The following is an 18,339-nucleotide window of genomic DNA, read 5'->3' on the forward strand; positions in this document are numbered from 1 at the left end:
CATTCATTAGCCACTCTGAGATCACGTGTATCTAGGAGTATTTTAGATAAGTACTTGTCTAAAGAGTGAGGATGCTGTTTGAACTCTGGCTCGTTCAGCCAATAGTAGATCCCTACATGGATTGGCTTGGCCCGCAGGCGGCTTCGACCTAAACAGGCGAGCCTCGCACAGGGCGAGCGAGCTTCACTCAGGGCAAGCGAACTTCGCTCGTAACAAGCCAGCCTCGCCCTTAATACGCACACTTCCACCCACGATTACTTCCTATCGTCCCTTCCTGTCCGGCCTAAGGTTATCGCGGTCTCCAGTAGCCACTCCGACTGTCCCAGTAAACAGGCCGGGGAATTTTACATAAGGAGGTTGACCTCCTTGGGTACTGGAAAAACCACCGACCCCGAGAACCAGTCTCCGCATTTTCGGCTATGATTGGTTGGAATTACCCCCTAACATGTAAAGCCACAGTATATCTCATTCGGCCAATTAACTCAATAGAGTGGGATAATTGCTCTTAACCTCACATATTGCGGTACAAATTGGTCATGTACATGTTTCCTCGATGACGAAGACTGGCTTTGCAGATCTCGTCTTTCATCATTTAAACCACCATACTTGCACCCCAATTCATCAATCTCAGACATTAAACCGAGCGATTCTGAGTCACTATCGCAAAGGCCTCGAGGATAGCCCCCTTGTGGTTTCCGAACATTTGATGCTTACCACTTCGCACCTGCTTCTGCCCGGGAAATGAGCCCATGATCACTTGAGTGGTTTATGTGACGGCCCGTAGTTCCGCTACCCACACCTAAGCCTAGATGTGCGGAGAAGCGCTACCACGTTGGTCACTACTGGGTAAGGCAGCTGTGCTGTGGTACCTGGCTGCATGTGATCAGCACCTTTGTGATTGCCTCATTCTTTAGTCAACGGTGTTATTGGGCTATGCTAACTGTCAAAGCGCTAGAGGTGGATTGGCACCAACGTAATCATTGGGCGAGCGAACTTGACGTATACAGACTCAAAAGTCAAGGCGAAGTAAAGCATATCTAGCGTATCGCTTGATTGCTCGACCACTGGCAGCCACTATTTAGGGTCTTTTATTGGTAGATGGCGTAACCGCCCAAACATTGTGGGGTTTTCTGAGTAGCACCACTAGCTGCATGTTCTTTCTCATTACTGATTTAATTTGGCGAGTTATTCGCGCCCGGTTAGGACTGCTAGGCGTTACTAGTTTGCCGCTCAAGGTTTGCCGCTGTTAATCAGCCTCGTCTCCGCAAGCTAACTATACATCTTGTCACACCTAGGTGCACGTTGGTCAGACCGCCATATGCTCAGTAAAAGCGTGATATCCTCTCATCGATCGGACTGAGTCCTGCCCGGAGGGGAAAGATGTTCATCTAATCCAACCTGTTTGAGAATCTCGAGCGCCAACAGCAATGATTAGATCTCGGCTCATCTTGTTGCGGCCACTCACTGAAAATGTGACTTCCTATGTATTAGATTCATTATTTTCCAATTCCTAGTTCTGGTTGCACGGGCTACTTCTGTCCTTGGTTTCGGATTTTGCCACTGGAGCAGCGCTATCATGCTCCAACTATAAATACCATCCTATGCTCCCGAGCTTTCATCGGTGTCCCTAGGCATTACTACCTATCAGTACCACATATTTTTTCTTGGTATATTTGACTGTATTCATTTCAGCACATCTCACGTTCACTGGTCACTTGATTTGCGGTGTGTAGTCTCTCAAAAATTGAATGGATATAATCTAACATTCTCAGATCTCCCCGCGATGTCGAAGCAAGTCAAGGAATTTTTCTCAAAGATTAGGAAGAACTATGACGTTGCGAAAAAATTCGGCGCAATATTCACTTCCGGCAATCGCATCCTCCCATCAAAAACGACCAAAAATGACGAAGATTACCAGCTACGTATAGACGCTGGTGAACTGATCGACAACCGATACCAAAACATTGTTTTGCAAGTCAACTCGCAAGCTAAAAACACGGGCTTGCGGGAGTGGGTCAAAAAACAACCTCGGGGCACGCATACGAAATTGGCTACAGCTCGCTTTGACACACTCGCTGGAGATCAGGCCGCTGAAACAGAGAGGGCCCTGAGCGAACTACAAGAGCAGGCTAGGAAGAACCTGTAGATAGGGTTTAGGGAAATTCGAGGAGTTAACTTGGATTCCTTTAGGCAGATATGACACAGTTGCAGCTCGCGAAGTTCCTGTTTCTCTTTCTTTGGCCATCCACTAAGTAAGACTGCCTTGAGCTAAGTTAGTTAACTAAGTTAATTAACTAAGTTGCTTAACTAGATTGATAGCAACTATACTACATACAACAGTGTTGTATCTTACGCAGTGGAAAAATATGAATCGTTTGGTTGGTCGTGCAGTACTTCCACGCGTAAATCCTACATATTATCGCTGTTTTATAGTTATCACGTTGAGACCAATCATACTTTCACTCACAAGCATTCCATCCGCACAGCCCCTTGCGTTGACCAACACCTTGCATCAAACTTCTGTTCCTAATTTTCCCTCTGTCATAGATAGAAGATCCAGATCTTTCCCTCACTCGAATCTTCCTCCCTCTGAACAAGATCAAAACTTGATCTCCATTGCCTTTATCAATATTATGGCTCTCTTGTCGACGTACAAAAGCCGGGCCCAATCAATACGGGGCGCAAGTGTATCGTCTAATAATTTCCAGCCGTTGATAAATGGACCAGATGCGATTCTAAGGAGTTTCGGATAGCCGCATGTCATGCAGAACGAGGTTAATTTGCCGTATGAAGATACACTGAGATCCCCCTTCTAGTTTGCTTTGGAAACAAATCACATATTTCCTGTAGTACTCCACATCCCGCGGTGGTAGCCTCACATGCGCGCTTAGTGTAACTTCACTTAGACCCTTTTACTTCGTGGCGCTTCGATAAGTTGCATGAGATTGCTTAAGGCAGAAACTGCTAGACTAGTTAAATAGATAATAGATATTTGTGACACCCGATAGACGAAAGTAGATTTTAAGCGATGTTTCGATTCTAAACAGATAAAAAACCCGGAAGTATCTGAGTTGCAGTAGAGAGGTTGAAGCGTGGTTGATCGTGCTCTTTCTATACAGTAATTAGATGATCGGTTGAGATGTAACTATTGTTGGAAAGAAGAAACTACAGGCGGTCGGGGTGTGGGCGGCAATTAGCACACATTTGATTGGTGCACGGCAACACCGCGAAACACACCGCTGAATAGGACCAAGGGGCGGTTGAAAGACGCTGGTTCAACAAGAGCTCATGGGCTGCCGGAAACAAAGATCTGCTATCTATTATGCTTCGATTCTGGCGGCGGTTGGGAGTTCCTTCCCCACACATCCAGCATCTCCGAATCCCTTTTTCCTCTCAGCGGAAGCTATCCAACATGGGAAGCAGACCCAGCACGATGTCGCCACATTCCTTGCCTGATAGCTTAACCCAAGAAGGACCGGTTCCAGGTCAGTAGCATTATTTACCCAGACCTATAATTTTCTATGTCGCTGATTCCATTTGTAGGGTTCGATCCTTATATGTACACCAGCGGAAGATGGCTTAATCGGGATGAGCTCGAACGAAACTCTCGCCACATTGTGTTCGACTTCTCAGCCCTTTGTGACAGGACTGTCAGTCTATGCCCAGGAGCAACCAAGATCGTCAAATACGAAAAGAGAGAAGGTGGATTTAACAGGGTCTTTCTTTTCACAATGGACACGGGTTCTTGTGTTGTAGCAAGGTTACCAACCAGTATTGCTGGCCCGCCAAGGTTGACAACCAACTCTGAAGTCGCAACGATGACATACTGTAAGGCTGGCATACATACCTACCTTCATAAGGACGCAGTTAACATGCTCACTAATTGCTGTTTCTCGTATAGTACAATCCAAGTTCTCACTTCCGATACCGAATGTCCTAGACTGGAACGATAATCCGTCAAATCCAATCGGCACAGAATATATCATCCAGGAGCATGTTGCAGGAGTTCAGCTGCACCAAATATGGCCCAAAATGAACTCAGAACAACATATGCTGTGCACTAAGATGCTTTCATTGGCGATGAAAAATCTGGCGTCCTTGGACTTCCCGGCCTATGGCAGCCTATACTTCTCAGATGGACCGCTAGAATCACACATGAAGATTCCCTTGGAACAGGGCTTCTGCGTTGGTCCATATTGCAGTCCAGTTTTCTGGAACCGGAATCCGGGGGAACTTGAACTCTACGGCGGTCCGAGTCCCAATTGCGGCCCCTGTCAGTTTCATGATTCTCTATCTCCTTTTTAACAACAGTTCTAACGCAACGGGCACGAAATTAGGGAAAGACCTCGCAAGCTATTGTCTAGGCTTGATAGAGACCGGTTTCTCTCGTTTACCGAAAGAAGATATTGTCAGTCGCGAGTTTCTCCCTCATCAAGGTTCAATTCAAGACCACATCCGTCTTTTGAAAATAAGCCAGGAAGTGATGCAGGAGTTGGTTAAAGATGAGCGCATTCAGAATGCTGCTACGCCTGCTCTACTTCACCCTGACTTTCATAAAAGGAATATCTACGTCTCAGCCGAAGATCCAACCGTTATTACTGGCCTGCTTGATTGGCAATCAACAAGCATTGAGCCTGCGTTTATTTATGCCAATGAGACTCCAGATTTTGCTGCACCCCCTGGGGGGCCAGAGGAGAACACATTTAAGAGCGGACAAGACGAACACAAGGAACAAGAACGGAAAGATGCGTCTATCTGTTACCAGACATACGATGTGTGCATGAAGGGCCTTGCTCCTAAATTACGCCCCGCAAGGTTACTCGATCCGACTTTATTTCGACTCTTCCAATACTGTCATACAACATGGAGAGATAGTGCCACAGCTATTCGCCAAGAGTTAATCGAGCTTTCGATTCGCTGGACAGAACTGGAACTTCAAGGCTCGTGCCCGTTTTCTCCAACTAAAGAAGAATTGAAGGAGCACGCTCAAGATTATGAAGACTTTGAGACCGTCCAAAGACTTAAATTATGGCTGAGAAACTCCCTCCATACGAACTCTGATGGCTGGGTTCCGAATGATGTATGGGACGCTGCGAAGGATGCCCATCGTGCGGCGTATGACCAATGGATACAGACGGCCAGAGAATCTGAATCTCGTGGTGAGAATCTGACGGTAGTAAAAGCTGACAAGTTGTGGCCATTCGATGCTAGATAACGAGCATGAAAAGGCAGTTGTGAAGAAATTTTCTTTTATCCCAACGCTGAGGGGTAGACCTTTGAAGGTAATTCATTCTACTCTCGCTTTCCAGGGAAGGAACGACTACTATCAGAAGATGCTTATCTTCGATTGGACCACCTAGGTCGAGGTCAGCGCCCACGATGAAAACAGGGTCTACGGGGGCTTGTGTTATCGCAGAAAGCAAAGCCGGTTTTATTCTTATCACATCTGTTTGGTAATGCGGCTCTCATCGGTCAGATCTGTTTCAGGGTATGTCTCGCTTTTTTGGTTCCAGGTCGGGCAAAGGCAGCCCAGGTAAGGATTTTAAAATATGTATTACATGGAAATAGATATTATATCCACCAAGTACATTTCAATAAGCCTCATAAGCCTTATTAACTCCGCATATCCTTGAGATATGTACTCCAGCAAACTTGAATAGAACTCTGACTTCTACCCGGAAACCGCTCCGAGAATAACCTTGTCACATCCGACCAAGGAAGATTCCGTTCTCTTCTTAATTCCACCAAGAGCTTCTTTTCCTTGTCTGACCACGGCATGCCTCTCCTGGAACCATCCCGGCCCATGCTGCTCTCATCCGGCTTTCCTGTGGCGCCACGAGGCTGGCCCTGATCTGGAACTTGAGTCTCACTCATTGGAGGTGGTGCGATATTGGTGGTACGTTCACAGTCAGGTATACAGCGGGGCAGTAGTACGCCTTCAAACAGCCAGGAAAGGAATTGTAGACGGTCTTCAAATGGTAAAGACAGGAAGGAAGAGCGAAATGTGGTGAAGGAATGCTCACGCGCCTATGGTGTAGTGGTTGTTCGAGGGCGTTTAGAAGATCGTTCTGATTGCTTTGTCTTGGATGGCCGCTTGCAAGATGTCGATAGTTCACGACTGCAGGAACGGGGATTTGGGTCTTGCACATCAAAACAAATAGTACCAGAACGATTCCCATGATCGATAAGATGCATTGGTCGATGGTCATCTTTGCGGCGACAGTCAATCATGCGATCCGCATCATCCTGCGGGTCAGGACGTCCCTCGGTTGAATGCTGATAACAGCCGGCAATGTCTTTAAAGGTAGGTGGAGGCTCAGGATAAGCGCAAGCTATTTCTTGGGCATTTCGACCACTATCTTGCTGGGCAGCATGATATGGCTCGCTCACACTCCAAGTGCCTCCATCAGTAAGGATTTCTGGGTCGATGGGTATGGTGCTGCTTGCATCTGGAAGTCGAAAAAACTGCTCCAGGCCACCTTCCAGGCTAGATATACTTGGAGATGACAGATAATCCATTGCAGTGCTTTCCTCAAATGAGGATACTTCAGTGGGAACATCAGTGATAGGGTGTCTGATATCACCTAATAGACCCGAACTGGTTGGGTAGGTGTCATCTTTCTCAACAGAAACTGTTGTGCGGCATGCGGTATTGTCTGTATGCAACGAATTTGGTTCTGGGGAAAATCTGCCACTTGTTGGAGCTCGGGGGCTCCTTAGAGTACGTGACTAGGCATTTACAGGTACACAAACTTCGGCTGGCGGCCGCGCCGGCAGGGGGTGGTGTTTAGAATTATGGACAGGGAGCAAACACGGTGTAGGGGGAACTCTATGTGGTTTGGAAGTAGAAGGGCTGGAGGCAGAGACAGGTATTGGGTATCTAAGGGGTTTCAGGGTCTTGTGGACATTGTGTGACTGATGTGATTTGGCTGGAGGGGGGATCCAAGGCTTGAAGGCATTAACATGGAACGGAGATTGAAACATCTTTGGGGAATGACACAGTAAGTGGAAGGGGAATTGTGTGGTATTAGAGTGGTGAACACAATAACTCCAATCCTGGGGTCAATGGCATCTTTTATACCATCAACCTAAGCGACCCCTTTGTTTTCTGTTCCTATATCCATGTAGACCAAGAGAGCTGCTGACGTGTTGATCTTCCCGGGAAAGGGAAGTCTCTGGAGGGCCCATTCGCGCCGAAATGCCCAGAACTTCTCACATCCAACAGTTTCAGTTGCTCGCAAAGGCTGCGCCTTCAATGTACGAACGACCTAATGTATCCTAGTGGGCCTGGTCCAGGTCACAAGATGGGTGCGGTACTTTCGCCATTGGATGGTGAGCATCGTGAGAATGCAGAAGTTGAATGCGCCCAAGTGATCATGAATTGGTTGGACACGCATGGTGCAAATGGTGCCAACTAGTGAGCAGGCTGGCGTTGCAGGTGGAGAATAGGTACCATCCCTGGCACCCGGGTGGTGACAAGGCCGCCATCTGTTTCAAGTTGCATACTGGCTGAGCAAACAGAACTCGGCAGAGAGTAAAGGATGAGAGACCGAAAACACAGTCAATATCAAAAATGGGTATCAATTGCTTTCGCCACTCCAGATTGGCATGACTACCAGTGGTAGAAGAACAGATGCTGCTTCCTTCCATTATTATTAAGGAACCTTCATCACCAGAGTTGTTGGTCGACAAACAAGGCAGCTGCAAGTCGTCAAAACTGGGTCAGACGACACATCGGCGACCCCGTAGTTCAGGGGGGACAGTGAACGGGAAGGGGCAGGGCGAACACCTTACCGAAAGCGGGCAATCGTCGGTTAACGCGGCATCCTTGGAAGGGGGCAGTGCACCGGCCTGGGAAGGATGGAGGGAGGAAAAGAGAAGAGAAAGTGCGTCGTCCTTGGAGGGGATCAGGTTGGGATTATATAGTTCCAGTCAAGGGATGGTGGAGCGACCTAACAGCAGCGCACGTTGCGCTATCCCCAGACGGGTAGGGACCATACCGCAACAGGCAAGAGGATGGCGGGGAGCGGCAGGCGGTGTCAGGCAGCAGATGGGCGGTTCAATGGGAGCGGTTTCTGGCGCCCCGCTAACCGTGTCATCGTATACTAAATATATATAAGGCCTATCCTAAATAATAATATTAACTAGAAGCCTTAGGTATAGTATAACGCGATTACTATAGGACTATATAAATATAATATTAAAGCTAGTAATATTACGAACGCGGATAATCTATCTCCTAATCTATTTATTTTCCTAAATAAGGAGAATAGCTTAGTATATATATTATATATCTAATATATATTAGCTGAATACTAACTATATAATCCCTAGTTACGATATTTTAGTTAATAGTAGCTAGATGATATATAGTTTTATTTTCGAGAAATAATCTATTTTTCGCCGGTATCTATATAATAAATATTCTAGAGCTAGTTAGTCTATATACCTCTTATATACTAAGTATATACTAATACTAGATAGCTTTTATCCTTAACCGCTACGTAAAGACTACTCTAGAGATATTTATTAGATAGAATACTTTAAAAAGTAGATATTAATTAAAGGCTAACGCGATACTATATATCTTAATAAGCTAGGCTATAGTCCTAAGATAGGCCTGATCGGTTACTAATACAATACCTTAGAGTATATCGCGTAAGTATTTTATATCTATAGTTTATATACGCGGAGTATATACTAAGTTTATATTTAGTCGAGAGGATACCGATTTCCGGCGTTAATTTAGTAGCTATTTCTATCGTTTCTAGTAGCTTATTACCTTAATCTCTAGTAACTATAGCTATTATATAAGTTTATCCTAATCTATTTTATATTTTAGATTAGAAACCTTACGATCTTTATTAATATAAACCCTTAATATTAGGAGTTTTTTTTTAGTCTCTAGCCCGATTACCCTTAATTAGTTCTAATTTAAGATATCTAAACTAGATAGAATTTAACCTTTTTAATACTCTAATATATAAAGTAGTTATAATTAGTTTTTAATTAATTTTACTCTAAATATAATTATTCTTATCTTAAAATTAATATAGATAAGTAACGCTAGATTAATTATTTTCTTAATATTATCTAGCTATTTTTCTAATTTACTATAGTCCTCTTAAAAATAAAGGATATTACTATTTATACTATCTTTACTATCTATAATAAGCTATTTAATTATTTTAAGAGATTAATTAGATAGTTTAGTAAAAAGAAGATTAGATAGAAATAATAGATATATCGAGTCTTTAAATTAGCTAAAAGTAAACTCTATAAGTATTACTCTATAATAAATAATAAAGAGCTCGGTGATATCTATATAATTAGTACTATCTTAGCCCTTTAGTATAAGGTTAAATTTTTTTAAACTAAAGACTAGGACTATCCTTAAATAGATTATAGTATCTAATATTAGTAAAATCTTAAGAGTTAGTTTTTAAGCTACTAAACTAGTAATATTCTAAGCTCTTAATCACTATCTAAAATAAAATAGTCCTATTAAACTAACGAGCTTAATATATTTTTAATAGCCGATTCTTCTATCTTAAGCTCCTAATCTAAAATAATATAATATATTAAAAGAGGTAAATTTCTATATATATCTTTATTAAAATTAGGGTTCTAAATAATCGCTTAAAACCCTAGTTCTAATCTATTAAGTTTCTATCTTTCTATTTTTATTAGAACTAGGGTTTTAAGGCCTACCTTAGAACCCTAGTTTTAATAGAGATATTAGTTCTAATCTATCTAAATATTATACTAATTATTATAATCTATCTTCTATCTAGATACTATCCTAATCTTACTCTATTAGTTCTAGAAGGATTATTAGTATAAATTTCCTACGTTTATAAGCCTCGCTTATAATCTTCTCTCAATCCTAGCTACTAACGCTAGCGTTAAGTAATTATTTAATTCTATGCGTAATATTTACTATTATTAATAAGAGACACTAAATATATCTATTATATAAGATCTAATAATATTTATATATATTACTAAATTCGAAGTCGAGGAGAAGTAGCTTATATTTATTTAAGAGCTTTAGGAGTAGGATAAGTTAGAAATTATATAGAAGGATATTATAGATCTAATAATTATAGTTAATATACCTTACTAACTATAGTAAGAAAAGTTAAGAAGTAATTATAAAGATAATTATAGCCTCCTGTAGATTTCTAGTAGGGTTCGTAAACGCCTATAAGTACTTAATAATTATAAGCTTTAAAATTAAAATTAATTAATATTTAAAATAATATTCTCTAGAATTACTTTTTAAGAATTATTCTTCTAATTACTATAAAAAATTATTTAACTAAAATAAATATAATACCTAAAAATATAGCTAAGAATAATATAATTTATAAAAGTTATATAGTTAATAAAGTATCTATTTAAATAGATTAAATAGGTTAATTTATTAACCCGCGGGACGGGTCAAAAAAATCTTAACCTGCCTATAGATTAAGAGGTCTAACCCACGACCCGCCTATAGGCTAACCCACAGGTCGACCTATATAGGTTGTCCGCGGGTCTGTCTAGGTCTAATTATAACCTATATAGATCTAGGGTAAGATAAGACTACTATAATTATTTAAGTATATTTCTGACTAGGCTCTAGTTTCTAATTTATAGATTAGTGGCCCTATAATAAATTAGTCTATTATAGTAGATATAGTCTCTAATAGTCTATTAAAAAGAACTAGAAGAGATAGATTAAAATATCTAAATAGATAACTAGTACTAAAAGCGCTAAATATAATATAACATTTTTAGTTAAAGAGTATCTTTATATTATTAAATTAAAGATAAATAATAAGATATAATATTATAATATATTAATAATATAAAAATATCTTAAAATAGCTAGATATTTAAAGAGTAAATAAAAAAGAGAGTAGAGATAACTTGATTTCTAAAAAAAGATATATATTTCTATATTTTAATAGGTTTTTCTACTAAAACCCGTTTCTAGTTATTATTATTTTATTATTTTATTATAAATTTTAATATTAGAAAGAATCTTTAATTAATATATTTTTCTTATAAAAAGCTTAAAAAGAAAATATCTTATAATTTTTTATATTTAATTAGCTTCTACTCTATTTTATTAAATATCTAATATTTTAGTAGTTTATTTCTTAGGTTTATTATTTTTTTATTACTATTAATAATCCTTTTTATCAATATAATCCGTTACTAATTAAAGAGCTTTATTTAAGATTAATAAAAATATACTATATAATATTCTTTTTATAAAATATAAAAGTTATAATTATAATTTATATTAGAATAAAAATAAAATTTAATACTATTATATTATCCTAATAACTAAGTAGCTTTATAATTAGAATTATATAAAAATACGATCGAATTAGGTTATATTAGGTTTTATTAGGGCCCTAGTGCTGGGTCCGGGTTAGGGTTTAGGTCGAAGGTATCGACCTAAGTTGGGTTATACGGAAGTCTAGGGACATCTTGATTTAAAAGATTAGTTCAGTTGCCTAGAGAAGCTGAGGGGGGTGGACGACTAATATTATGGATTATAAAAGTAGTTATAATAGTGGTAAGACAGATAAGAACTAGGTTATATATTTAGCACTTCGGTTATATTAACTATAATATACCGATAGAACTTATCGATAGTTTTCTAAATAGTGCCGTATAGGTAGGTATATTAACTAGACATGGACAGACCCGTCCCATGGGCCAAAGATCTTGACCCATGACCCAAACCCACGACCCATGGGTCGGGTTAATAAAATCCTGACCCGCCCATGGGTTGACCTGTGGGTTAACGGGTTAACCTATTTTTGACCTATTTTAGCATAAATTTCTTAATTAGGATAGATAATTTGCTTACCTTTTTTAATAATATACTATTGTTAAATACTGTTTTTGTTCTAATATAACTTATAATTCTAACTCTTTATAAAAAGAATATTATATAGTAATAATATATTTAGAATATATAATATATTAATTTATTAATTTAATACTTTAAGGTAAGAATTATATTTTATAATAGGTAGATATAGGCGAAAGAAGATATTAGTTAACTATTTCTTATACTAAACCTAAAAATATATATTTAAAGTCTATAGTAGTACTTCTACTTTTTATATAAATAAACTATATATATTAGAAATAATAAAATAGATATAAATCTAATATCTAATATTTCTTTATTAATATATAAGTATATTATAGTCTTATTTATATAAAAGAATTATTTTAAATATTTTTTCTGAATTTATATAAAATAATAATATTAGCTAGTTAGGTTAAAATTTTTTAGGGATAAAAAGAAAAATCTTAGGGTATTACTCTTACCTAATTATTTAGGTCAACGGGTTAGCCTATAGGTTAACCTGTTAACTTATTTCTTACTATCCAATAAACTTTATATATATTAGTAGAGCCTATTCTGATTAGTTATAAAATTCAGCACTAGGATAGTACTGAATTCTACTTACTAATAAGAAATAAGTATTAGACCTATATTCCTTTAAATCTATAATGATTTACCTTAGATTATTTTTCTATATCTTAAGTCTCTCGCTATAAAAGGGTTGTGTAGTCCCCCTTTTATTAGATATAATAAAATATATACCTTTTTATAGTAGTCTTTCTATCTCTATTAGAACCGGGGTTTTAATCTATCTACGTGATTACTTAAAACCCCGGTTTTAATCTACCTACGTGTTTATTTATAGCCCCGGTTCTAATATACCTATATAAAAAGATTGGCTAGTTAGGTTGAAATTTTTAGGGGATAAAAATAAAAGTCTTAGGGTATTGCTCTTACCTAATTATTTAGGTCAACGGGTTAACCTATAGGTTAACCTATTAATCTATTTCTTACTATCTAATAAGCTTTGTATATATTATAGTAGAGTATCTTCTGATTAATTATAAAATTTAGCACTAGGATAGTGCCGAATCCTACCTATTAATAAGAAATAAGTATTAGATCTATATATTCCCCTAAATCTACGATAATTTATCTTAGATTATTTTTCTATATCTTAAGTCCTTTATTTTAATATGCTATTGCTATATCTCTTTTATATCTTAGTTATCTACCTCGTACCCTCCCTCTCTTATTAAAAGTAAGGGGTTTAAGTTATCTATTTTCTATTCTAATCAACTTCTTAATACCCTTTTAGAACCACTAGAAAGCCAGTAAACCGAGTAAAGCCTCCCTCCTATTATATCACTAACACTAAAATAATCCGACGATCGGAAAAAGACCTAGGTAATTTTTAATAGTATAAATAAAGCAGAGTTTTTAAACTAGTGGCTTAATACCTAAATTAGTGGTTCTTATAATACTATAAAGAAGATAAACTAGGAGGGTCCACGACGGACTAATATATAGTTGTATTTTAATTAAGTCGTATATTTAGTAATAGGAGAGCTAAAGCTCCTATATAAGCGATATAGTAAGGTTATAGACTATCTAGTCTATACCAAGAATAGGATAATAGGTCTCTAACGTTACTAGAATCGGAGTATATACTAGAAAGGCTAAAGCACTACTAAATATTTAACAATCTAATATCTTATAAAATATATAATATATTATATAGCTATTATTTAATTTATAGGCTAATCTTTCTTAGGCTAAGAACTCCCCTCGAATAGCCTAGCTAGTTATCTAAGAGCTATAGGAGTAATAGTTAATTACTATAATAACTACCCTATAGCTTCCTTTTTAAACTATTAAGTATCCCGAATTCTAAGCCCTTCTTCGAATAATCTAATTATTATTATTTATCCCTAGTTTCCCTTCCCGTTAAACTATATAGCATTAAATCTAGGGAATAACCTAAGATTAACAAAAAGATTTACTTTAGAAGCTTCCACCTAAGGCTAAATGTTATGAACCCTGCAACCACCAATCGATCTGGCCCACACGGAGTGGCACAATAGATCACCAGACAAAGATAGTTAAGATTATTATATAACTATATATAGATAGTAGAGGGGTATATTAATCAAATAGTAGACGACGCTAAGTCTCACCTATTACTATACTATCTACTAGTCTACTAGGCCAAGAAAACAGGGGATATAAGGACACTTATTTCTAGTATATACTTAGTTCTTTATAATTAATCTTTATACTATTGTTACTTAAGTACTATTTATAGTCTTAACTATAAAAGCCAAAAACCTTAATAATCTTAGGAGCTTATTTAGTAATCTCTGATCCCTAAGTAACTAACTTAATCAACGCCCTAACTATCAGACTCTATAAATACCCTAAAGACCTGAGTCTATCTAAGACCCTACGCGGTATTAGTATAGTTATAGACTATACTTAGGGACCGTAGTATTCTAAAAGAGATATCACCTTTTAAGAACCTTACTTACTATAACTAGTTAGCGGTTTATAATATATTAATCACTCTATTAGTCAAAACTATAAAGCAACAATTATTATATCTTTATATAGCAATAACTATAAAGATAAGATAATCGAACCTATACCTCCGAAAACCCAGATATATTAACCCGACCCAGAATCAGAAGACAAAGATAAGAAAAGAATTAAGGAATTAGAAAGATAAATCAGCACCCTTATTAGCTAACTTACCGTGTTCGAACAAAAATATAACGGCGAGATTAAGAACCTTTATAACTTAGTCCAGCAAACTAATATCTAACTCTAAGCTCTATCACTAACAGCACTGTAGCTACCTAAAACGGAAAACTTCGATAGAACTTGCTCTAAATTACGAGGATTCCTTATATAAATAAATATATACCTTAATATTAATAGATATCGATTAATAACTAAAGTAAGCAAAGTCATTTTCGTGTTAACCTATTTACGAGGATAAACATAAGATTAGCTCGAACTATATATCCGAGAATACTACAAAAAAGATAGCTCGGAATAATTAAATACCGCGTAAAATATCTTTAGCGGTTATAGTAACTTTAAGAACTATCTTAAGAAAATATTCGGCGATATCGATATAAAGAAAATAGCTAAACGAAAACTTAGATAACTCTAATAGATAGGATCGGTATCAGCCTATATAGCCGAATTTATATAATAAATAGCGATATTTAGATAAGATAATTACGCTCTAATCCTATACTATAATAAAGGGTTAAAGTCCTATATTAAAGACAAAATCGTAAAATATAGAGACTTTAATACTATAGATACGCTTATCGACTTCGTGATCTATATTAATAATAGATTCTATAATAGATAAATATAGAAATAAGAGATAGAAAGATAGAGACAAGGTAACGGCCGACTATCTTACCAGCGATTCTAACCTTAATAAACGCAATAGCCACACTCTAACGACCTATATAGCCCACGACTAATAAAACTTAATATAGTAAGGCTTCTAAAAAAAAGTAATATCAACGCAAAAAAAATAATCTATACTTTAAGTATAGAAAACTAAGATACCGATCGAAAGAATACAAGAAACGTAACAATAAGCTATATTAGATATAAGTAATAAATAAAAGGCTTAATAAAGGAGTATATAATACTACTAGTATTATAAAAGCCGAGAGATAGACTTAGTAGCTCTATATAATAAAAAAGTAAAAATAGGAAGGACTAATAATTATAGATAGTAATAAACCACTATTACTAAAATAGAAAATACTACAAATATAAAACTTAGATAGTAAAATTAGCTAACTCCGAATAGCTCTATTAGAAGTATATAATAAAATAACTTCGCGAGAAGAAGGACTTAAAGAATAAATAAAGATCCTTAATTAACTAGCCGACCTATACTAATTAAAGAAATAGTAGAGTAAAAAATTCCTAGAGATTAATTAAGAACGTATTGAGAGTTAAGGATAGACCTAGTATAGTCCCTAGAATACTATCGACTCCTAGAATAAATAGAGTAACTCCTAGAAATAGGAAATAGATATCCTAAAAACGCTAATTAAGATCTTAAGAACCCTAGAGATCTAAGAAACTCTATCTAAACTCCTAAAGATAGCAATTTATCTAGAAACGCCTACGAAATCCCTTAGAAATAACGAAAAGTAACCCGAATAGACTTAGAATATCTTAAGTAACGAGACAAAAGATCTTTAAGATAAGCTAGCTTAAGAAGAGCGATCCTAGAATAAACCTATATATTTATATAAATATCCACGATATTCCTATTAAGGCTATATATAATACCTAAAATATAATATCTATATAGTTCTAGAATACTATAATCACGATTACGTAATCTATCGATAAAGAAAATTAAATTATAGGATTAAACTATAACTATTATATTAAGAAAACCTATTATAATAGAAATCTAAATTTATAGGTATTTAATAAGGAAATAAGAAACTAAAGAACCCACGATAGCTTATAGCCACCTAATAAAGAGCCTATATAAAAATTATAGTTAATATCGCGTATAAAGATACACGAGTAATAATCGATTTAGGGGCCTTAGGAAACTTTATAAGCCCACGATATTACTAATAAAAGAACGTTTAAAAGAATAAGAAAAAAATATCTTATCTATTATTAGCCTTAATAGAGAAAGGCTAAAACTAGGAATTATATATAAGATAGATTAACTCCTTATAGTTTTAGGAAACTATTTCGAAACTATTAACTTCGATATTACTAATCTTAGAGAATATAATATTATATTAAGAATTCTGTGGCTATAACAATATAATCTAGCGATTAATTAAATAAAAAAAATAGTTATCTTCAATAGATATAAATATTAATAAATAAATAAGATATAGACCGGACTTATATAATAATAACGAAAGGAACCTAGCCCTAAAGAGATAGATAGTCCTCGAGACTCTTATAAAATAGGACTCACGAGAAGTACTTAGCCTAAAAACGGGGTATAATATAAGATAATAGATATTAGTATTATCGCAATAATCGAATAGCGACTAGATATAACTAATAATAAATTAAAAGAGTACGTTATAGTCGAGTATAAATCAAGATCCCTCTATACTATTGCGGCAAGAGAAAAAGTATTAATATTTAATAAGTATCGAGAGTACTAGGATATATTTATACTACTAATAAAAGGAATATTATCTATATATAATTTATTTAATTATAAAATTAACGTTTAAAAAGGAAAAAAACCTAAATTTATACTAATTTACTAGCTCTTATAGAAACAGTCTAAGATACTAAAAGAATATATCAACAAAAACTTACGCAAAGATTATATTAGAAAATTGATATCACTAATAAGATATCCTATCCTCTTTATACTAAAAAAGGACGGATCACTTCGACTTTACGTAGACTATCGATAACTAAATTTGATAACTATTAAAGATCGATACCTATTACCTTTAATTAGCGAGATCTAAGACTAGATCTAAGATACTAATTACTTTACAAAATATAATATTATAAATATCTATAATCGGCTATAGATTAAAGAAGGCCACGAATAAAAGATAGTATTTTAAACTAAGTTTAGATATTTCGAATATACTATTATACCTTTTAGACTTACTAATATACCGGCGTTATTCTAACGTTTTATTTTTAGTATACTAGAAAAGTACCTTAATACCTTTATAATAGCCTATTTAGATAATATTCTAGTATTCTCTAAAATAAAGACTAAATATATAAAATATAATAAAAAAATATTATAGAAGCTTAGAGAAGCTAAAATCACACTAAAACCTAAAAAGTATAAATTCTATATCTAGGAAATAATATTCCTAAAATATACTATTAGCCTATAAAGATTAGGGATAGAGGAAGAAAAAATCAAGGCTATTATTAATTAGCCTATACTATAAAGTACTAGAGATATCTAAAGCTTCCTTAGATTATATAATTACTACCAAAAGCTTATACTATAATACTCGAAGTATATAGCCGGACTCTACCGATTTACTAAAAAAGGAGAAACCTTTAAATAGGATAATATAGTAGAAGAAATATTCTAAAAACTTAAGAACCTATATACTAAAGATAGGATTATAAAAGTCTTTAACTACGAATAACTATATATTTTAGAGACTAATATATTAGATTATATATTAGGAGTATAGCTACTCTAACCTAACAAAGAAAATACGCTATAACTAATTACGTTCTAATCTAGAAAGATAATCCTAATAGAACTTAATTACGATATTTATAATAAAGAATTATTAGCTATTATATTAGTATTCTAAGTCTAGAGAGTATATCTAGAAAAAGCAAAATATACCGTAATAATTAGAACGGACTATTATAACCTAATATTCTTTACGATAACAAAGAAACTTACTTAATAATAAACTAAATAAACTAAAACTTTTTCGTAGTACGATTTTAGAATTATATATTAT

General features: G+C 35.5%; 2 protein-coding genes across 2 annotated transcripts; both read left to right on the forward strand.

The window, feature by feature from the left end:
- Positions 1-1,783: 1,783 nt before the first annotated feature.
- On the forward strand, positions 1,784-2,146 carry NUU61_008240 (uncharacterized protein; the record flags this gene model as incomplete). Its single annotated transcript, XM_056658765.1, has 1 exon — positions 1,784-2,146. One exon carries the CDS (start codon positions 1,784-1,786, stop codon positions 2,144-2,146), a length of 363 nt encoding a protein of 120 aa, XP_056509058.1.
- Positions 2,147-3,412: 1,266 nt separating this feature from the next.
- On the forward strand, positions 3,413-5,215 carry NUU61_008241 (uncharacterized protein; the record flags this gene model as incomplete). The annotated part of the gene is made up of 4 exons (XM_056658766.1): positions 3,413-3,485; positions 3,544-3,828; positions 3,902-4,273; positions 4,338-5,215. The coding sequence occupies 4 exons, from the start codon at positions 3,413-3,415 to the stop codon at positions 5,213-5,215; spliced, it is 1,608 nt and encodes a 535-aa protein (XP_056509059.1).
- Between the last annotated feature and the right edge of the window lie 13,124 nt (positions 5,216-18,339).

The sequence above is a fragment of the Penicillium alfredii genome (assembly GCF_028826965.1).
Source record: "Penicillium alfredii strain IBT 34128 chromosome Unknown utg000010l_segment0_segment0, whole genome shotgun sequence".
In the NCBI taxonomy this organism is placed as follows: domain Eukaryota; kingdom Fungi; phylum Ascomycota; class Eurotiomycetes; order Eurotiales; family Aspergillaceae; genus Penicillium; species Penicillium alfredii.